The sequence below is a fragment of the Trachemys scripta genome, chromosome 4 (assembly GCF_013100865.1).
Source record: "Trachemys scripta elegans isolate TJP31775 chromosome 4, CAS_Tse_1.0, whole genome shotgun sequence".
Lineage (NCBI taxonomy): Eukaryota > Metazoa > Chordata > Testudines > Emydidae > Trachemys > Trachemys scripta.
The window spans coordinates 39850262-39873096 of record NC_048301.1 but is presented as its reverse complement, the minus strand read 5'-3'; the positions used below and the strand labels follow the sequence as shown (position 1 = coordinate 39873096).

Sequence of the window (22835 nt, the reverse complement as noted above, 5' to 3'; positions counted from 1 at the left end):
GATTCCTGAGTAAGTTTTGAAACTTTGTCTGGAAAACAAAGAAATAGCAAGAGACAAGAAGCTGAGCCCCTCCCCACCCACCCACCCACATGTACTTTTTGCATGGAGCCTTTCATCCACCGCCTGGTTCTGATCTCAGTTACATTAGAGAAAGAATGGTATTTGTGGATTAGACTCAGCAGATATGTGTTCAATGGCTGGTTTTGGCCACAGATTCCATGTGATCTTGCACTTAATCCCGCTGAGCCTCAATTCTCTATCTGTAAAATGGGGATGATACTTTCTCAAACAGGTGATGAAAATAAATTCATTAGTGTGCGGAGGGCCTCGGATGCTACAGGTGATATGGCCAGATAAGTCGCAATAGTCTCTTCTGGCCTTGATATTTATGCATATCCAATGCAGATGTAAACTCTGAGATCTGGAGTAATTAAGAATTTTTCTGCCAGGACAAAGAGGGATGGAGTTGAATAGGAACTGTGCCTTTTGACTGCATATTGGCTACTTGTTCATGTGTGGTTTTTTTGCCAGATTGTTTTGCACATGTAGAGGCCAAATGAGAAGAGAACCTTGGCCAACACAGCTGCTCCTTGAGGCCTTCCACTATAGAAGGGATGTGGACAAATTGGAGAGAGTCTAGTGGAGGGCAACGGAAATGAGTAGGGGGCTGGGGCACATGGCTTACGAGGAGAGGCTGAGGGAACTGGACTTGTTTAGTCTGCAGAAGAGAAGAGTCGGGGGGGGGGGGGATTTTATAGCAGCCTTCATCTACCTGAAGGGGGGTTCCAAAGAGGATGGAGCTAGGCTGTTCTCAGTGGTGGCAGATGACACAACAAGAAGCAATGGTCTCAAGTTGCAGTGGGGGTGGTTTAGGTTGGATATAGGAAAAACTATTTCACTAGGAGGGTGGTGAAGCACTGGAATGGGTTACCTAGGGAGATGATGGAATCTCCATCCTTTGAGGTTTTTAAGGCCTGGCTTGACAAAGCCCTGGCTGGGATGATTTAGTTGAGGTTGGTCCTGCTTTGAGCAGGGGGTTGGACTAGATGATGTCCTGAGATCTCTTCCAACCCTAATCTTCTATGATTCTATGATTCTTACATAACTCAGGTGTTGGCGAGTTAAGTGATATTTGGGGGACTCCAAGTAGGCACTGAGGACAGGGAAAAAACCCTCTTTCTGGCTGTGACTTGGTTTTTCATAAGTCACCTTTTGGGGATCTCAGGGAACCTGGCAGTTCCAGCTGTACCCACTTTACTCTGCCTGTCTCCAAGAGATTCTGGCTTTCTAGTAGCTCAGAAATTGGGCAACACCTCATTGTTCCATTACCCTTCTGTTGCCCTTCTTATGGGGCTAGAGCCCAAATTGGGATGAATGTCTACATGTAAGAGACGAGGATAATGCGGTAAAACGGGCTTAATAACCTATTGCCCATTTCTCTGATCTGGAACCTACGTTCCCTTTACCTCTTCCCTTGGTCTGGGTCATCTGGGTGTGGGCTCTTGCCATCTCTTACTGGTATCACTTAGATGTAGGATTCCCCTTTGTTCCCTCGCCTGCCTTCTCGATATATTGGGCAGGTTTCTTGGCCTCTTTTGCTCCTGGACAGCCCTGCTGTTACAGCTGCATTCTGTACAGCAAACCCATTCTGCAAATGCACCCCATCAGCCTTTCAAAAGCTAATTTGATAAACCCCACTCCAGAACCCATAGAACTTGCCTGTAACGGCACTTAATTAAAGTGCAGGAAGTTTGAGGAGAGAGAAAGTTAAGTCTTAATGCAATAACGAAGTGCCAGTATTCTACTGTCTGCTTCCTTCAAGACATTAATTACTTCCTTGTATTTGTTTGTTTGAATTTGGAAAGAATCTTTATTTTAAAAAAGAGTAGAGGAGAGGGAACGGGAGAAGAATAGATGGGGTAACGACAGAAGGAATGTGGGGCAGGGGGAAGGAATGGACGGATGAAAGGGTGAGGGCATGTGCTAGCCAGTGCTTAGCAGCAACCCTACAGTAACAAACCAGCATACATACTCCAGCAGCTGTGAATGGCCCACCAGCAACCACCAGTGTGTACAGAGCATGCCCCTGAGCAACTCTACAATAAAAGACTGGAACGCTATGGGGATGTGAGCGGGTGGGGATGCTTTGGTATAAGGAACAGATTTCTTGAGGAAGTGTCCAAGTGGGGTGGTTATAAACCGTGAGCCAGACTTTTATGCTGTAATTCCTTTCCATGCACACCTGTCCTGTTTCTTATTCTGTCCACTCTGGCTTCTGCTGTTTTGTGTTTTCTACTCCAAAATAAGAATCTAAGTGTCAGTGATGTGGAATATATGGTAACTAATAACCTTTCCCCTATCTCTCTTACTTCTGCTCCTTCCTCTTCTCCCTCCCCTTTGAACCACTAGCCTTCTGCATTAAGCTCGTCCTGGAAGGCCTTCTGTTTCTTGCCAGCAGCTCCAGATAAAAGCTTTGTCTAATGATTGATAATCGTGTCGGCTTTAAGAGTAATGTCAGTAATTTTCTGACTAGATGACCGATAAAATAATATTAAAGAACACACCCTACCTCATGCTCCAAGGAAGCTTGCTTTGGCTGAAACTTGAGGGAAAGCAGCTTAGAAACTTTTAATTGGATTCTTCCAACTTACCTTTGTCTTTTCTCTTTTTTTCCCCTTTCCTTTCCCCCCCCTTTTTAACCCTCCTGTGAGTTGAGTCTGATTTCCCAAGCAAGTATAAAAGTAATTACAGTCGAACATAGCCTTTAAAAAAGAGAAGCAGCTAATTTTCTTTTCTGGGGCATTGGTATTGTGGCCAGATCTTGATAACCACACAGCACCAAGGCAGAAGTGCAAAATGGGGTATTGGAGTCATTGAAATAACAAAACGCTTAATGGTACGATGAATAAAAGTGTGTCTTTATTTTACAAGAGACTACAATTGATCCAGGTCATAGGCCTCTTGTTGTACACTTCTCATCTCTGGATTCCTTTTTACCACCACTCTAGCTTACCAATAATACATAAAAGCATCTACCACTGGCTCTCCTGAGCTTCCCTGTATCCCATGGAACCTTACTTTTCCTTTCCCACTTTTTCTACCATTGCGGTTTCGTTGGGCATTTGGGTTTTTTTGCAAATGTTCCTCCACTAATGCAAAGTGGTCCCTTTCCCCTGTGACAAAACTGCTCTGATCAAAGGAAAAACTTTAATCTTTTTAAATCTTTAATCAGAAAAAAGCCCTACTTTAGCCACCTTGAATGGCATGATGAATATTTCCTTTGATAATTGTGGAATATGTGTGCACGTTCAATTACAGGTTCCTTCTCCACCCCACACTCCATCTGGCTTAGGAATGATTCACTGTAGCCTTTATACTGCGCTTGTGATTTCATGAGAGGCTCCACTGCCACAGGTTGTTATGTATTTCATTTGATAACTTTTATATCATGGGGCAGACAAATATATTGTGGTGTGAGGGCTTAGTCATGGGATGTGGGTAGAGCCTTTCACTTGTGGGTCTCTGATTCAAAGTTAACTAATAATGTTTCAAACATGAAAATTATATCCAGTTTCTCCCCTGGGGAGAAGATGGGAGAAAGACCCACATAAGAATGGCCATACTGGGTCAGACCACAGATCCATCTAGCTCAGTATCCTGTCTTCTGACAGTGGCCAATGCCAGGTGCCCCAGAGAGAATGAATAGAACAGGTAATCAACAAGTGATCAATATCCTGTCACCCATTCCCAGCTTCTGGCAAAACAGAGGCTAGGGACACCCATCCCTGTCAATCATGACTAATAGCCATTGATGGATCTATCCTCCATGAACTTATCTAGTTCTTTTTTGAACCCTGTGATAGTCTTGACCTTCACAACTTCCTCTGTCAAGGAGTTCCACAGGTTCCCACAATGGATGGATGCTATTGGATGCTAGTCATATCACTTAATGAACTATGGGAAGGCACTTGAAGGCATCACTGTGGTGTCTGCAGGAAAAGCACTTGAACAGAAAAGAACTCGGGTTGGTAGGGATTGCAAATTGCTGCAGTCTGTGTTTTTTTTTTTTCTTGAGTTATCCCCATCCATATGCAAACTATATGTGAAATCTGATAAACTTGCAACCAAACATCATATGGCTATAGGTTTTACCTTGGTCATTCAGTGTGGAATCTAGCTGTGATTTTGTTGTTTGGCATGCACAGAAAGGCTGCTTGTCCTGAAAATTGCCAATGGGTTTTACTGATGCAACCCCAGGTTGCATGTGGCATTATTGATGCAATACCTGGGATAGAATCCAGACTGGAGAAAGAGAGTAAGGTACTGTCCCTTGGAGAAAGCAGAAATGTGGAAAGTGTGTTTGCGTGAGAGAGAAGTAGGGTGAAAAGGCATTGACCTCGCCTGTTTTACTGACCGCGGGAGACAGGATGATAGCTGCCTGCATGGGGCATTAACGCAGAAAAATTCAGCACAAGGCCAAAGGCTCTGACCACCGTAAAAAGGAGGGGACTTAAAGACCCCCTGGGATGAGACATCATAGCAGCAAATGGCAGGCTTATTTGCCCTAGAGGAATTTCAAGGCCTTGTGTTTTGAGGCTGGAGAGACTGAATTGATTAGATGCCTCGTCTGTGCAGCTAATAGCATCAGGATGTTATGGTGGCTTATGAAGAGCCTCCCGGGGTTAAGTCTTCAGGCTGGTATTGGTAGGGTTCCTGTGCCTCTGGACAGGAAATAGGTGGGTTTTGGGGGCTGAATGTATCTGAGGTGGGGGAGGTTCCTAAGAAAGCTGGGACTCTGGGTATTGACTGGGACAAAGAGTAAGAAGGCATTGTGGATTTCTAGTGGATCTGGAGGTGTTTTTAGGGCAGTACCTCCTATACAGAGTTTTTTCTGACACTCTCCCCATCCCTGACTTAATAGTGAGTTTCTCTGCTGTGCACCACTATTGCATGCCCCCCCTCCCCATTCACAGATGTATGCTCTTGCTTGCAATGGAGTTACTGTTCCAAACTCCAGTTTTGCCATCAGAAGCAGCCTAGACTCTTGGGGATTAGAGCCAAGCAGTTATGTGGGAGGTGACAGGCACAAGTGGATACGGTTGAAATCTTAGTCTGGCACAGTAGCAAGAAGAGTTTGTTGAGAATGGATTTTGTAGGGGATCTATTTGGAAATGTCTGTTTCTGGTAGTCTGGATGAAACATCTTTGTGATGGTGGAACTTTAGGTTCCCTGTGGGGGACATTTGATAAAGAGCCAACAGTGAGGTGCAGTCCAAGACAACAGACCAGCTCTGAGCAGTATAGTAACTGTACATCTATTGCCACCATGTATTTTTCAACAGGAATCTTTTTCCTCAGCCTGCATTTGCTGGCCATTCAGAAGGCTGTGTTAGGCTGATGGTCTTTCCAAATTCTTGCCCTCTTTTTGTCTAATGAGACTCCTGTACTAGGGATTCTCTGAATACAATTGACAATGATTACATTTCTTACCTCTATTGAGAATCACCATTTGTAACCAGAGAAGAAAGTTCTAGTTTTTGGGGTTGTGCTTACAACTCTTCACTTTCAGAATTTTGTTACAGTTAAAACCAACCAACCCAACAACAACAAAAACTGTCTCCTCCATCCCCCCCCATAAATGTACATCTTCTGTTACATCCCTAGGACAGAGTTTGTAGCCTTTATGTGAAAAAAACTGGATAAATGAGTTTGTATGACTGACAGAGTGTCTCTCTGCCTTTGTTCTATGTTTTAAAAACTGATGGCTGTTCTGAAAGGAAAATTTCACTTTTTGACTGCATTTCTCAAAGGGTAGTGAACACTTGCACTTTGACTGTGTAAAAGTGACTCAAATGTTATATTTCTTCACAAGATGTGGAAATGAGTTTTATCCCTCTGTTACTAAGATTCTGCGACTTTTCTACCTCTATTTAGATTTTAGATAACTACATATGAGCACCCAAGAATGTTCTCCTATTAGATGCACGAGTGAGTCTTTTAAACGTACCTTTGTTTTAACTATTTCTACCTTCTGAAAAGTGTGGGAGAATGCATGAATCTACATGGCAAACTTAAATATTTATACATTGTTGATCCTAAATGTTAGACAATAGTGTATACAAGAAGCCTGTTCGGTTTCATATTTTTGCTTTTCCCTGTCAGTGTACCTGCTTTTTAGATGACCACTGAGGGGAAAATGCAGTTATGTTTAACCATTGTTCTTTTCCAAAACAGCTGATTGGTGGGGGCCTCTGATCCCCAAAATAATCTCTGGGGTCCCTGGAAAGGATAGGTGGAGCTTCCATTCCAATACAGAATTCTCATTAGACAAAAGGGGTGGAGATAAAGAAGACTAGTGGTCTAATATGGCCTTCTGATTGCCCAGTGTATAAGGGCTAGGATGTCATTGGCAACCATCAATCTTACTATACTATACTATACTATACTATACTATACTATGGCATAGGAATCTGTTTAAAAACAATACATGGTGGCAAAAGATATACAGCTACTCTCGTTGCCATCAGAATTGGCAAAGGAATACTCACACAGTTTTATAGATGCTTCTCTCTTTGAGTTTCAGGTGAGACTGGTAATGTCCTAATGACAGATAAACTCCTTTATGGTATCTTCCCTTTTGAATTGCTTGAGCTAAAAGCACTTTACAATTACTAATTAAACTTTACTACTACAGCAGGCGTTGTAGTATGATCCCCATTTTACAGTCTGAAAAGCCACTTGCCTAAGGTCACACAGATAGTCAGTGAGACCTCATCTTCTGACTCTCAGACATGTATTGTAACCTCCAGATCATGTTCCATGTATGCAGTGAATGAGTACTTACCAGCAAAATATTGTAAGCAGATACTGTAGACACAAAGAGTTAAATTCATCTCTGGTGGAGTTCCATTGACTTACTTTGGAGTTACACCAGGAATGAATTTGTCCCAGAATCTGGCAATTGGCAGGTTACAGAAGCCATCTGCTTCTCCAGATACTAAATACCATTTTCCATTGTTATTCCTAAGCCTCTTTTACTCAACACAATTGGGGAACAAAAGTCCTGCCTGGTTATTACAAATGCTTCAAGTATCTTCCTCCCTCGCACTCGCTTGCAAAAAGCTTTTTAAAAACAAATTTCCTCTCCTCCCCCAAAGTTATTTTTGTGCTTGTGAAAGCTACCAGATCGGAGAATTAAGTGCTCTATCTACTCACAAAATGGGTGCAGGAGCAGTGCATGCTTTCCCCACCAGTGTTTCTTAGCCTTACCTTGAAGAGAGTGCACGCTTATGTTTAAGAGGGAGTTAAGTCTTCATGGCCCATTCAATCCTTGGCCAGTGTACTGAAGTGGCTAACAACAGAACCAATTAGTATTGGATCAAGTGGTGAGATTTGCAATGTGGATGCCTAGCCTAGAAACTGGACCTAGGCCCACCAACTAATTTTTCATAGACTGCCAAACTACTGCCAGCTGGCAAAAGCTTTCAGTCACTACTCACCTGGGAGAGGCAGATTGGAATCTGTGCCCTGGAGAAGAATGGCTCCGTAGCCCATTACAAGTCTCCTGAGCTACCTACTGCCTGCTGACCTAGCATTCTTAAAACAATGTCCCAAGTAGAGTGCAGAGCTAGGAGTTGAAAAAAATCAAGTAGGAGCTGTAGCTAGAGCTGAGCAAAATGTTTCTTGTCAAAAATGGCTTTTCAAACTAAACACTCATTTTAGTGAAACTTTTTATCATTAAAAATCTTCTGATTTCCCAATAAGAAAAAATATTTTAATTCATTTTGAATTAAAAAGTCATTTCTATTTAATTTGATTCAGAATTCAGGGAAAACGTTGTGGTTTTTATTTGTTGATTTTTTTTTTTTTGCTTTCTCACTCCTCTCTTTCGCTTGTCTAGTGGTGAGGGGAAGGGAGCGAAAATCAGGGAAAAGGACATTTAAAATAGGAAAAACAAAATCTTCTCAGGCTGAATTTTTTCTTTGAAGAAAAATCAGAAAATTCAGTGAAAAATTCTGAACTACATGAAAATGGTTTTGCTTTCTTCAAAACATTTTCACAGAAAATAATTGCCATTTTTCTAACAGTAAGCACATCTGTATTAGTCTTAAAGGTGCCACAGGACCCTCTCTTGCTTTTTACAGATTCAGACTAACACGGCTACCCCTCTGATACACATCTGTATTTGGCGTGCCAAAGCATTAAGGATATTATGTACCACCTACACCTGGACAGAACCTGTACCCAGATGTTCAATGGGTTACTGTTGCATCTGAAATTTTTACACTGAGAGGATATTTCTCTATGTAGCTGCAGTAAATCTAACACACTCTCTCTCTCTCGTCTCCCCGCCACCCCATTTAAAACATGCAAGTTTGGCTCCTGGTTTGAGCTGGCTGAGTTGGGATTTTGAATTCACAGCCCAGTCATTCAGAATGTCAATCGTCTTCCAGGGCACCGCACTGTGTCCCAGGGCTGAAAATGCTTTAAAAGATCATCTGACTTTTAAAGGGGCACTGTCAAGATAAAATCTGTCTCAGGTATTTCTAAATATATCCGAGCACCATTAATACATTAACACGTAACAAGTAATGTTTAAGTCAGGGGGAAATGTCTTCCTGTGTCGCATTACAACCCTCAATTATTAAGATTGAAATTTAAAAAATCCTACTGATTTTTTCACCAGTGGTGCTGTTTGTTTGTTTGTTTCATTGAGCTCATCTGGAAGCTGAACCTGATCAGCTGGTTTTATTTTCTGAATCCATTGCCCTAGCACAAAGCTGTTGCATTTGGGTTTCCAACAGTGAGTCATAGAAACTAGGGACAGAAGACTTACCGCTGTGGAGTTCCACGCACGTCATCTCCCGGCTAGTGTACAGTTATTCCCTATTACACATTTTATGAGTACTTTTGTCCAGGTTTAGTGTTAAGTATATCAAGCCACAGGGTTTGCACCCCTTCCCCTGGGAGACTCCTCTACATTTTAACACCTTGCTGCCAGAATGGGTCTCTCAGGAACGATTACTTTTATTTAGACTCCCAACCCCTTTGTGGCACCCTAAACACTTCCTCTACTTCCTTGGTATTCGTACCCTTCACATACTTGTTGATTTGCCATATCTCCCCTGCCAGGGGAAATTTAATTACCCCACTAGCAGCTGTTTTTATTGAAATAAAATAAATTAATGACAATCTTTCTCTGCATATTAGGGGTTTTAAAATCTCATACTTTACAAAACCTGAATTTTGCTCCTATATTTCTCAGCAGTGAGTCTCTAAGGGAAAGAGATGACTAAGTGGAAAGAAATTATAGGATGATAAAAAACGAGAGGCACAGAAATGGTTTGCAGTCCAATAAAATGCATCTGGGGTAAAAGTAAGCCCTGTTTTCTTAGCTGTTGGGGTCCCATAGCTCTTAAGCTAAAATTTGTTTCATTCAACATACTGTCTTTTAAAAGAGACACTTTATACATATCATATTTCTTCTTCCTTGTGCGGGTCCCCAGGGCTCATTAACATCCTTTTACCAAAGAGATGCACTCAGTCCCTGCTTTATATGGCCATTGTTGGTCTAGAACAGCAGGTTGCTATGCCTATATAGCCAGCCACCAGGCAACCTAGATAGTTATCACGGCACACTTGCTGGGTCATAGGTCAGTGTGCAATGCTGTAAGCACAGGCCATGGTGGAAATGCCTCCTCACTTGTGTCATAGCATGGGCATCCTGATTGTGTAGCCACTGAAGATCCACAAAAAGGGAAGGGGGGAGTGAGCATTCAAAGTCTTTTTAAATGGAGGTGTGACATTCCCCAGGGTACAGCCTGGACTGTTGAGCAGCTGTGTCCCCTGAATTCTCCAGCTACCGTGCCTTTTACACTGCTTCTCTGTGAGAACAGCCACTCCTGGTCTGTTCACACACAGCCTCTATCATGTAAATTACTCCTAGCTGTACTAGAGGGGTGCACTGGCCAGCCACCCACACATTATATTGCAGAGAGATACCAGCAAATTCTTAGTCCCAGACTTGTCCCCAGAAATGTGCATCTTGTACTGCCCGGCTCTTTCCTTCTGGACAATACAAGCTCATAAAAGCTCATGTGCATATCATTTTATTCATAGAAAATGATATGCACAAACCCTGTTATTGCAAATGGAGGTTCCCAATCATTTCAGCCAAACACACTTGTTTAGATAAAACAATAAAACAAGTTATAAGCCATAAAAGTCAGAATTGGTTACAAAGAAATATAAGGTAAAACTGCAACTAGCATCTAATTTAACATGCTAAATGAATTCAAAGCAAAGGTTTGTCTCACCACATGCTTTTGCAGTCTTGCTGGCTGGAATCCTTTTTGGCCAGGACCCCACCCCCAATTCAGTGTTAAGTTCCTAATCCTTCAGGTGGTGTTGAGGCCATAAGCAGAGAGAAGTGGAGGAAGAGTACTTTTGGGGCATTTTCCTCCTCCACTTATAGCCCCCTCTCTTGTGCAAAAGTCATCTCCAGCTGCTGTTGCACAAGAACCATCTCCAGCTGGGGTTCAGTAGACAGACAGTCTGAGTGTAGGGGAACTCCCACCTGTTTCTTTGTCAAGATGCAGATTTTTGCGCACACCCTTCTTCCTGCTAAAGAATGGCTGCTCAATTAGGTGATAGTCCTCTTGATTTTGTTGGCATCTGGCTGAAGTGTCAGTTTGCCTTGGTCTCTAAGGAACTGGTTTGTGCCTGTTTTTCTAAACTTGTAATATGTAATACAAGAGAATCTTATAACTTTACATAAAATGTTGCCACCCATATTTTACTAGGATAATAATCAGCGGTTTATGAGCTTTCAGGTGATACCTCACAAGCAGGAGCGCTGCCAGCTTTTCTGCCGCCCGAGGCGGCGGAAGGTCCTGCCCCGAAATGCCGCCTCCCCCACAAAGGCGGCGGAAGGTCCCGCCGCGGAAATACCGCCGCGGTTGCCACCCCCCAAATCGCAGTGCCCTAGGCGACCGCCTAGGTCGCCTAATGGGTTGTGCCAGCCCTGCTCACAAGGCATATTTTGTACTAAATTTATTATAGTCTTGAAAAAATAGTGAACATAAGGATACAGACCTCACAGGAGGGAATGGGATGCAATTGTCAGTCCCAGCTAGGCTTGGATGCTCTGCGTGTAAGGTGTAAATACTATTCCCAACAAGCCAAACTTCTGTCCTCTCCTGTTTGGGGGCATCAGTAATTGGAGGGGCAGGAGGAAGCCAGGTCTGCATGAGTATTACCTCGTCCACCTCTGTTCCACAGTTTAATTGGATGCCCTGAGATTCGTACCCAGTCACTACTCAAATGCAGTGTGTGCTATTTAAGGTGCTTAGGAGCTAAACTGAAGGTTCCTGGGCCACAGCCGGCTTATCGCCATTTGCTAGGTTTGCACATTCTTGTTGTGTTTATGGGAAGCTTAGTACAAATATAGCATGAGATTATCAAGTTACGTTAAAAAATATGGAGAGATGGCTAGAAGTTACATAATGGAAAAAACCATTGCTGAGCTTCTGGTGTCAAATGACCCTTTATTTCCTTGGTAAGCAGACTCTACTTGCTTTCCTTTGAGCCAGTGGGGCCCAGACTGCATGGTGTGACCCCAAATGAGCAGCTGGCATTTTGGGAGATTGGGAGGGTGCTACCCAGCTCCTACTCTCCTTGTGCGGGTCCCCAGGGCTCATTAACATCCTTTTACCAAAGAGATGCACTCAGTCCCTGCTTTATATGGCCATCATAGTCTGATTTGTCTTTTGTACCCCCAAGTTTCACCTCATTTAAAAACTATTTGCTTACAACATCAGACATAAAAATACAGAAGTGTCACCGCACACTATTACTGAAACTTTGCTTACTGTCTCATTTTTACCACATAATTATAAAATAAATCAATTGGAATATAAATATTGTACTTACATTTAAGTGTATAATACATAGAGCAGTATAAACAAGTCATTGTCTGTATGAAATTTTAGTTTGTACTGACTTTGCTAGTGCTTTTTATGTAGCCTGTTGTAAAACTAGGCAAGTATCTAGATGAGTTGATGTACCCCTTGGAAGACCTCTGCGTACTCCCTGTGGTACACATACCCTTGGTTGAAAACCACTGCAATAAATGATGATATTAAAGGGTTTTTCATCTGTGGATCTCTAAGCTCGTATCATTGTCCCCATTTTAAAGATGGCTAAACTGAGATATGGAGAGGGGAAGTGACATATCTAGGTTCACAGAGTTGAGTCACCAGCAGAGCTGAAAACAGGATACAGGGATCAGGATTCCCTCTTCCTTTCTGCTGGACTGTGCTGCCTCACCCCTTCCCCGAAGCAGCCAAGTAGGGTGACCATATTTCACAAAGGAAAAATGGAACACCATGTGAGGCTAGCCTGAGTCCCTGCCACTCCTACCCCTTTGTGGGGCTGCCCCAAGCCGCTTGCCAGAGCCCCCCCGCTCATCCAAGTCTTCCTCCCTGCCCAGGGCTGGCATTGCTGCTCGCTTGAGCCCTGTCTGCCCCCCATGCGAGGCTGGGGCTGGTATCACTGCTTGCTTGAGCCCTGTCTGCCCCCCTGCGAGGCTGGGGCTGGTATCACTGCTCGCTCGAGCCCTGCCTGCCCCCCACCTGAGCCTTGCCTCTTCCCCCTTGCATGTGGTATTGCTGCTCACACTTTCCCCCCACCACACTTTCCTCTGCACCATGCCCCACTTTTTTGACAAAAGTGGTCATTTGTTCCATTTGCTAAAGTTGGCAAGAGCAAATGGGACAAATGCCCCTTTTACCAAAATGTCGGGACGGCCGGGAGAGGGCTTAAAAAAAGGACTGTCCTGGCCAAAACGGGACGTAGGTCACCCTAAGCCACGCTGTCTGGTTTTGCAGCATTCACAGTCCTTGTTGTCAGCAGCTTGCAGCTAAGGGAGCCTGGGTTTTCCTGCGTGGCAGCACAGAGCACTAACTGTTCAGCCACTGCCAAGCCCTCCTCCAAGCTAGTTCTTGTCAGGGGAGAGTTTGTGGTAATGGGAGTAATTAACACACTGGGAGTCATTTCTGTGTCCTAGAAGGGAACAGAAAGAGCCATCAGAGCAGCCCCAGGCATGATTGCTCTGCAGGGTTATTTTCTCTGTCTTTCTTCTTTCCTTTTGCCTGGGTTTTGATTTTTCTTCTTTGTGTTAAGAAAGCTGGAGAACAGAAATGGTCTGTAAATTGTATCCACGCTGAGCTAGAGCTAGGTAAGCTGGCTAAAGGTCACCCTCTTGGACTATACAGGTTATTTGGGAGGGGGTGGGGGAAGGAGAGATGCGTGGCTCCCCCCGACTCTTTTCCACCCCTCCATCCCCCATACTAGATCTGAAGAGCTCTGGTTCTGAATTGAATCTATTTAATAGTCCCAGGAGGCAAGAGCCTTGAAGGGTGATTATCTTCATTATAAAATATTAACTCTTCCAGCAGCCAGATGGCTTCCCAGCCCGCTGGTTTTGAAGTCTGTGCTGTCGTGGCCTTGTACTTGCAGTTGAACTGAGCATGTTGTCAGATTGCTCAGACCCCATCTGAGGCCACAGGTGGCATTTTGACTCTGTGTCTGACATGAAATGAGTCTGTGTGTGCTCATGTCCCCTGTGCATAGTTACCCATTTCACATAGTGTGTAAACCCGTACAGATGAGGTAACATCTCCTCAAGTGAGATCCAGGGCTGGTTTGATAAGAAAGGGACACTCTGGCCCTATCCTTCCTTCTGTAGCAAGAAGAGGGGAACAGGGAGGCTGGTACAGATGGGTCTTAACCTTCCTGATCACAAATTGCCTCCCCACTGTACCTGGAAACTGGCAAACTTTAATTGGTGGCTGAGGCTGACAGTGAGCGTGTGTGTGTAAATCCTGACCTGCTAGAGAGGAGGGGAACAAAAGAAGCCCAGTCTTGTTTAACAGGGCACTTGTGAACTGAGGCTTTGGCCCTACCTGAATGGAGTGCTTATATATAACCTCATCTCTTAAGGAAACCACATGGTGATGCCATTATTGATAATGTAACGACTCCACGGCCACTATGTAGAGTCCAGGCAGCATATCCGGGATGGGAGAAACCAGCCAGAGCAAGGGAGTTTGCCATTCCTGAGGGGTTGAATTGCCCCGTGGCTTCTGTATGGTAAGGTCAACAAGAGGGGCAGTGGGTTCTTCAGTCTCTCCCCTGAACTAGCTCTCAGCCCTCTCCAGCCCAGTAAGAGAGTGGTGCTGGGTTCAGAGATTATGGTTGAGACGCAGATTCTCCTGGAAGGAGAAAGAATAAAATGCACTTGAGCCACTTTCTCCAGTCTCTCTTTCTTTCTCCTGTCATCTCTGTGCAAACATCTCACTCTGTGCCCTCACCAAGGAGGCTAGTGTGTGTGGTTTTTGTTTTTTTTCCCAGTGACAGCAGCAACTCAGTTTTCATGTTTGCATTTTTCATCTGAAGGTTTTTCTTTTTCTTTCTTTTTTTTCCTTTCCATTCTTTTAGGTAGAGCTCAGTTGGGTATAGATAGATCCAGCCAGGAGGATTTGTGTTTAAGAGGAAGCTAGCTCTGTGAAGAGCCATGCAAAAGGCATGATCCAAACAGAGCCCAATACCCAGCATTGAATTAGACAAATGTAAAGAGGATAAACAAATACTATCAGCTTCTCCTACCTCTGCCCCGAGCAAACACCAGCTTTTAATATCAATTATTGATTTTGGATTTCATAGAATTATATCAGACAGCATATACTACAAGCCTGTAATGATCCCACTGCTCTGTCCTGGGCTAACTTCAGAGACACAGATTGATAGCACCCCAAATTAGGGCTGACTCCTGTTAAAATTTGTGACATAACTGCCTTTTGCTCTAGTCGGAGCAGGACTGGGTCCTTTGGGAGCTGAGAAGGAGGATGAACTATTGCACTTTCTCTTTGACTGGTAAAGATGGGGTGTTGGCTGAGGTCAGAAGTGACAGGAGTTTGTGAATCTCAGGCAGGTCACTCATGAATGATGTTGGCTCTGCATTACAGTGTATGGTATGATTAGCAGTTTCTGCTGAGGGAGATTTAGGCCTGGGCTAGCCATGGGTGCTGCAGATTAGGATTGAGATGCATTGGCCAAGCTGTGTGAGATACCCAGGACTGGAATAACAGGCTAGCTGTGTGTGGGAAGCTAGCACAGCTCCTGACTGCATAGACCTGGCTCCATCCAGTGCTGCTCTTTCTTCTGCATGTGAAATTGCTGAAAATTACACTTAAATATCCATCCCTAAGCAATTAGCAGTCAAAGAAAGAGGTAGAGAAGGGGGACGGCAAAGACGGAGAGTAGCAAGCCAGTCTGTTAAAGCCTTTCTGTGCAGTTTGGTAAATAACTTGCATGTCAGCTCTGTGCCCCGGCTTCTCTCTCTGTTTCCCTAGCAGTTGCGTTGTGAGACATTTGCAAAGATATTAACCCGGCATAAAAAGTGTGCCAGTCAGTAATTATGGAAATTAGTTGGCAATTAGATATTGTCACTCACGCTCACTCGCTCTCCGCATAGAACAGATAAGCGTTTGAGAGCCACTCCACAGCGAGGGCGGACCCCCCTCCCAGGGCTTTTAAGCAAATGGCTCTCACCTCTGGCATAAATAAGCTGCCCCTTAGTCTTGGCAAGATGGCTAGTGGCCAGGCAGCACTTGATGCTGACCCCTCCCCAAGAGCAGTGTTGTAGTGTTCTCCCCTCTCCATCCTTGGGATTTCTGCAGCTCTTTCATTCCTGTGAGTGGGAAGTTTGAATAGTGCAAGTAGGTGTGTTTCCTGCAGTGGGTTTTCTGTGTGCGTAATGCTGAGCCGTCTGCTCAGAGTGCAGACTATATGCTTTGTCTCCTCCTTACTGTACTGAAGTCTGAAGCACAGGGAGCACAGGTAGGTGTCAGGGTAACGTGGGGATGATCTGCTGGACAGCGGATCCTTTCAGAGCAGCAATTCTCAAACTGTGCTCTGTGGAGCGCTTGCTAGTGGGCTGTGAAGAGCTGGCCGGCCGCGTGGGGCTGACTCTCCATCTCATTTCTTGCTGCTAAATTGCGTTAAAATAAGCTCCCAATACTCGAAAAACCTTTGAAATGTTACTTTGCCATGTGAGCAACTGCTGGAATTGGTACAGGGCTGCTATGTGATTGTGCCTGGGAGGGGAGGTGTCCAACACACAACCTCTCTCTCACACTGGGATTCATGCTGGGAAAAAGTTTGAGGTCCCTGGAGAAGACACGTTTTAAAAAAATACTACAGTATTCTAAAGGAAGTGCAGTATCATTCTAATGGAGCTGTATTGTGTGAGGCTGTTGCTAGAGTTCTCTTTTACAAGGGGTTGTCCGATGACCAGCTGGCCTAGGGGTCAGGCAAGGCACAGAGGGGACCCCAGCCAAGTTGTACATGGCAGGCCGCAATCCCTCTTGAATGCTCATATTGCTCCCCTTCGAGTTCTGCCACAGCAGAGGAACAGGGTGCGAGGTAGGGGGACCCAGGTCCACCCACTCCACTGGGTCCCAACCCAGGGCCATAGAAAGTTTGTCAAAGTGTCTGGACTAGTAATTGAGCCATCCCCAAGTTACACTTTTCCCTGGGTCTCTTCCTATCAAACCAGAGCTCTGCTGTTTGGGGCGTGGTCACTGTTTCAGAAGACTCCACTTGGTCTGTTAACATCCTGTTCAAAGCAGCCTCTTGTAGGGCTCTCAGCTTCCCAGAGATGTGGGCAATCCGGATTCCCTGCTGCTAGAACATCTTTAAAGCTGTTGCCCCACTCCTGTCACAGCTCCCAGCACCAGCCTTGCTTCTTGGCACAGACTGCAGCTCCTTCCTCACTTTTGCTGCTCTACCAGTGTCCTTTTAAACTATTCCTCTACTGGGAGCATGCCCTGAACATGTTGAGGGGTGGGACCTCCCTCACTCTGTATTACCTTATTATTGCCCTCGTTCCGTGTGGGGAGTGCAGACCCCATCACACATGTTAAGAGTGGAGTTTCATGCCATCAGTGTTTGTTAGGCATAAGTCTAAGTGTCAGTCTTTTAATCTCTAAAGGCTTGAATTCAAATCCTTCCTAATGCCAAAAAGGGACAGTAATTCTGGATTTCCTCCCAACCCCTATTGCTCTATAGTGAGAGTGGTTTACATTGGCAGAGCTGCATCGGGCCCAGGACTGGAATACCAGGGGATGCTGCAGGTCAGGATTAAGGGGCATTGGCAGAGTTCTAGGGGCAATCTTGCACAGCCCCAGCCTGCCCTATGTCTGGATGTAGACAGTCTTCCCAAAACCAGAGTTAGAACGCATAAATATCAAGAAATAACACCTGTAATATGTCATGGCCTGACGCAATCTTCTCTCCTTCCTCTGCCTAAATAAAGATGACCTTATCTTTGCTAGAAAATAGATTGAGGGGAATTGGTTATGGGAAAGTACATGGATTCCTCGCCTTGGTCAGCAGTCTGAGCCCAGTGCAACTACCTCTGACTAGTTTCCATTTTGTTGATTGTCTGGTGTCCTGTGGGAAACAAGTTGCTGGGTCTCAGCCCATTCCTTAATGGACAGGTGCTAACATTACAGAAGTCACCACCACTATTCATGATCCCCATTGTTGCAGCGGAGGGGCCAAATATCGAATGGGCATGAGGACTGAATTTCCCCAAGAGGGGGTTCCTGCAGTTTAGGATTGAGATAGATTAGTAGGATGGATGTGAGAGGAGTTTGCTTTACTGTGGGCTGTACTGTGCCTGTTCTGTGGATACTTACCCGCTGTCGGCCTCAAGGGCTGTTGCTTCAGCACCTCTCACTAGCTCTGAAGGAGTTCATTTTTAGTCAGAAAGAGAGAGGGGTGCTTCTTCTCCTACTTTGCCCAAGAGAATTTAAAGCTACTGAGGGAGATGTTCCACCGTGGGGTCTCTGTGGGGCTGGCTGCAATGCTGAGCTTGCCTACCTCTCCCTCTCATGTTTGTTTAAAGACTGTTTAAATCTTAACAGGGAAAAGAATTCTACTGTGGCAGTGGTAAAAGTTCTAGGGAACCTTTAGCTGTTGGGAACACTTTGCTGGCTAATTTACACACGTTATTATAGTCTTAATCCTGTCTCATCAATAATTCCAGGCCTGGGTCATCTCTTTCTCCCTCCCCCCCCGACCCCGGCCCAATAAATCATGGAGTATTTTATTGCAGCCACTGGGGAGCACGAAGGATAAACAGATGCAAGCCAGGTATCTCTGCCTGCAGTTGCTTTGCAAGGCCCACGAATAAATGACTGAACCAATGTTTCGGTTATCGGGAGGAGAAACAATTTGAACATTTGGGTCCTTTTTTCTTTACACCTCTTTTAATGCCTCCTGCTTTCTCTCCTCCCTCAGCCTGAGCCAAGCTGTTAACAATTAAAAGGAATTATCTTCCCTCTGGTTTTGACTTGATTGTATTTGCGTTTATAGCAGTTAAGCTAACGAGCTACAGTCAGGCAGCTTCAGGGAATGGGTCTGACTTACATGGGACATTGAAAACTCACATTTCTCTGTTGCTTACAGGTTCTCTTGTAATTGATTCGTTTTGTGTTTCAAGTGACCTGTTTTCAGTGCTGGTTAAAGGTGCCAGATTGACAGCCTTGGAAAGGCCTCATGCCAGTCCCCTGAGCCATCCAGTCTAGCTTTGTACTTTTGCTGAACTTGACATGATAGTCTTTCCCTAGAGGCTCATGCCCAGCCCGTGTCTATGAACAAGTCTCTGCTCTTACAGTAGCCTTTGTTTTAGCCAGTATTTTCAAACACAGAACGCACCCGAGGTTCAAATTCCCTTTAATCTGAAATAACCTTCCTACTCCAGACCCAGTCACCCACCTTCCCCCAGTAAGAATTGAATTCAACACTGGTATAAATGGATGGAACTCCGTCTTGCTAAAGACAATCGGTGTTGCTCCCACTTCATCCTAGGAGTGAATTTGGCTCTTAGTGAGTAGCAAGCTCTTTGTAGAACCTTCAAGATTGAGACCATTATTTCTATATTTAAATATTTGGGAGTGCTTGGATGCGACAGTGATGGGGCATATAAGTGCCTAGACAGACCAGCATGGTGCACTTTCTACCATGTCAGCCAGAAGCAAAGGTTCCTGGTATAGCTGCTGGGCCTAGTTTTTAAGGGTCCTGGTTTGAGTCTCTGCACTGGTAACATGCAGGACATATGCAGCAAGTTCTAATGCTGAATGGAAAACCGATAACTGGATGTCTGTTCTGTCCAGCCTCCTCAACGCTGTTCTATCTGTCATGACAGGAGGCAGAGGAACAGAAAATCTGTGCAAAATGCCTTCCCTTGGCTTGTGCTGGATCTTTCTGTTCTAAGGAATTCTAGTTTTTGCACTAAGCATGTTTTGTTTAATTACTAGAGAGGCTGTAAAGCTATTCCAGTCTATAAACTTGTTGGGACAGACCCATCCATTGTCAGTGGAGTTAATGAATTTGACCTGCTTTGGGAACAGAGATTGCAGATACAAGTTCTGTTTTGAGTTACCACTTCCATCCTAGCTCCTCCCCTCCCAAAAAATCCCAGTGTAGTTCCAGCAATGCACCCTGCAAGAGCTGGGGAGCATGTCAGAGCTCAGTAAAAACCCTCTGAGTTGCAATCTCCTCAGTTTAGAATTATCAAGGGATTGTGGATGAGCACAGTAGTGTGATATGTTTCTGTGTGTACCAGACTAATAATTAATGCCTAATTCTGCCCTCTTTACACCTGGGCAACATTCCTATATGTTACATTTTATTTGTGGGGCTAGATTCTGCTCTTAGTTACACTGTTGAACATCTAGAACAACTCCACTGGGTGATAGGAGTTGCTCCAATTTTACACCAGTATAACTGAGAGCAGAATCTGACTCACAGAATCTTTGATCTCCTTGATTTGAAGGGAGGGAAGAACTTGGCCCTTTGGAAAGTTGTTAGGGTCTGCTGGTCAGTGAAGATGAAATAAACTGCCCTCTGCCAGTGTGCTAGAACTTGTAGAGGAGCCAAACTTGCTTAAAAGTTGCATGCTGTTGAAGGGGAATGTTGTGGGATTCCTGGAAACAGCATTAGTGAGTGGCCTGGTGTGGGGGTTTACCTAGCATACCATATGTATACTATTATTACTGAGGGATGGCTTTAAACTTCTCGGAGGCAGTGTTTCTCAAGGCGAGTGGCAGGTTTTTCATTGTTCATCAGAACTTCTTAGAATTATTTATTTGCTATGATAGGGCCTGATCATGACTTGAGCATCTGCATTTCTCACTCAGGCCCTGAGAGGTTTGATGGTGTAAATAGCCCTACTACTTTGGGAGGTGAGGGGATAACTGCAGGTAGGGACATACATGAAATCCTGCCCTCTAAATAAGGAAATATTGCTCCAGGAAATGCATACAAATCTCAGGTTACCAACTACACTTGAGTTCTAGTGATCTGTGGGACTGACCCCGTCTCTCTCTCTCTCTCTCCCCCCCCCCCCGCACCCTTTTGTCCTTACAGGTCCTGCAAGCTTTTTCAGTGCCAAGCGGGGAGTTATGGGTTGGATCACCATCAATGCACCCTGAAGACTGACTTTGGTTTTGCTCTCCCAATGATTATATCCTTTCTGAGTTCACCACCACCTCACTGCCATCACTGCCACAGTTGTCATCGCTTCTAGGAATCTGGAATTTGAGAGTTGGCCTTTACCTCTGCACTCGCTTTCTCTTCTCACAACAACTGTCACTTTTGTGTTTTCCACCAAAACGAGACCACCTTGGGTTTTCTGCCCTTCAAGAAAGTGGATCACCTGGAGAATTCTCGCCACGCACCCCCTCCTTCTGGGATAAAGGCCTCTGGATCGTAACGGATAGCTGAGATCTTTCCTTGGAGAGGTGAATTCTCCTGGCTGATCACGTGTGCTTGCTCCCTCTGTGCTTTTCTTCTCCTCCTGTGGAATTTATCAGTTACAGTGATTTTTCCTGGGGTCCTTCTCACCAGTGCTGTGGCTTTTATATTTCTCCTAGGGAAGAGCAGGTTTTTGCAACAATGGGCTTCACTCTCCACTCTGTCTGCTTCACCCTGAAGGTGAGCTTACTGCTGGGCTCTTTACTGGGCCTCTGCCTGGGCCTGGAGTTCATGGGCCTCCCCAACCAGTGGGCCCGCTACCTCCGCTGGGATGCCAGCACCAGGAGCGACCTGAGCTTTCAGTTCAAGACCAACGTCTCAGCTGGGCTGCTCCTCTACTTTGATGATGGCGGTGTCTGCGACTTCCTCTGCTTGTCCTTGGTTGATGGGCGCATCCAGCTCCGGTTCAGTGTGGACTGTGCTGAGACCACGGTTGTCACAGAAAAGCAGGTCAATGACAGCAATTGGCACTTCCTCATGGTCAGCCGCGACCGCCTCCGGACAGTGCTGGTGCTGGATGGTGAAGCCAAGCCTGGTGAAGTGCGTCCACAGCGCCAGAACATGAACATCGTCAGTGACCTCTTTGTTGGTGGCGTTCCGTCAGACATCCGCCCTGCTGCCTTGACCCTTGATGGCATCCTGAGTGAGCCTCCATTTCAGGGACTTATCCTGGACCTGAAATATGGCAACTCGGAACCGCAGCTGCTGGGCAACCAGGGAGTCCATCTGGACATGGAGGGGCTGTGTGTAGAGAACCCTTGCGAGAATGGCGGCACTTGTTTCCTTCTGGATGGTGAGCCACATTGTGACTGCTCTGCCACTGGATATGTTGGCAAATTCTGCTCGGAAGGTAAGAGATCACTTGCCTGATGGGTTAATTTTTCATTTAGCATGGCTGCAAAAGGCCTGGTGCCTCTATTAGTGGATCTCAAATGAGATAGAGTCCCCCTCCAAATCACAAGCACCTCCTCGCCCATAGCAAATAGCAAAGGGGGCGGTTACATATGATGGCAGAGAGGGAATTTTGCAGATATGACACAGCATTGGGAGTGTGGGGAGAATCCTCACCACTAACTTGTTAATGGGGCTGGAGAAGGTAAGCCAATGAGTTCATGAGCACTAAGGGTTTGTAGGAGAGATGGGTCAAACCCCAAATGTTTGTTTGAATTCCCCCTCCCATTCCCATAAATCGAGGAGGGGCAGGTAAAATGGGGAGCAAACATGAATCACCGTGGTTATGGGCTTTGTGGAATCCATACTTGACCGACAAGACTTAACAAAAATAAGGCCATCTTTGGGGTAGCTTGATAGTAGTCTGGAGAAGGCCCCTGCTCTGCCTCTGTTGCTCACACAGTAATGGCTGAGATTGTCACTTTGGTTGCTCCCAGAACCCCTGCTCAGATCGTTTTGGGGCCTGTGTGAAAGGTCTGACTGGGTTGCCTAAGCAATAAAAATGATGATTGAGTGTAACTACTAGTTTTGATTTTTTTTTTCAAAATAAAACTGTACTGACAAACAACTAAAACTTACCACAGGATAAATACCAGGACTTGTTTCTGGGTCTTCTCTTAAATGCTGTGGTAATTGGCTCTCACCAGTGGGCCCCACTGTTTTAGGTGTCCATCAGGCAAGAGACTTGGATAAAGCTCCTTAGGTTGACAGTGAGAAATCCAAAACCTTGCTGCAATATCTTTGTGAAATAGCTTTATCCCAAGATGGAGACTTGGGATGTCTTGGTTGTAAGCTGGCCAGAAATTCCCATAGATTTTAGAGTTCAAAAAACATCCTGCTTTCCTTTCACCAACCTCAAGAAGTTTCACCTAGATCCTGGGTCCAGATCATCCTATGGGAGGGAATGTAGAAGTGTAGTTGGGGACATACACCAGACCAAGCATGTGATCCTGAGAGGTGCTAAATATCCCAAACTTCCCCTGACTTTTCTGCTGTGATTTG

The 22835-nt window shown here is 45.1% G+C and overlaps 1 protein-coding gene across 15 annotated transcripts in view; it reads left to right on the top strand.

The window, feature by feature from the left end:
• NRXN3 (neurexin 3) overlaps positions 1-22835 on the top strand; it is a 1378693-nt gene that overhangs the window by 34689 nt on the left and 1321169 nt on the right. For all 15 annotated transcript variants that reach the window (XM_034768377.1, XM_034768393.1, XM_034768389.1 and 12 more), the window contains exon 2: positions 20496-21732. In XM_034768377.1, coding sequence (XP_034624268.1) covers positions 21024-21732 — 709 coding nt within the window. In that variant the 5' untranslated portion in view covers positions 20496-21023. The remainder of the gene's footprint in view (positions 1-20495; positions 21733-22835) is intronic.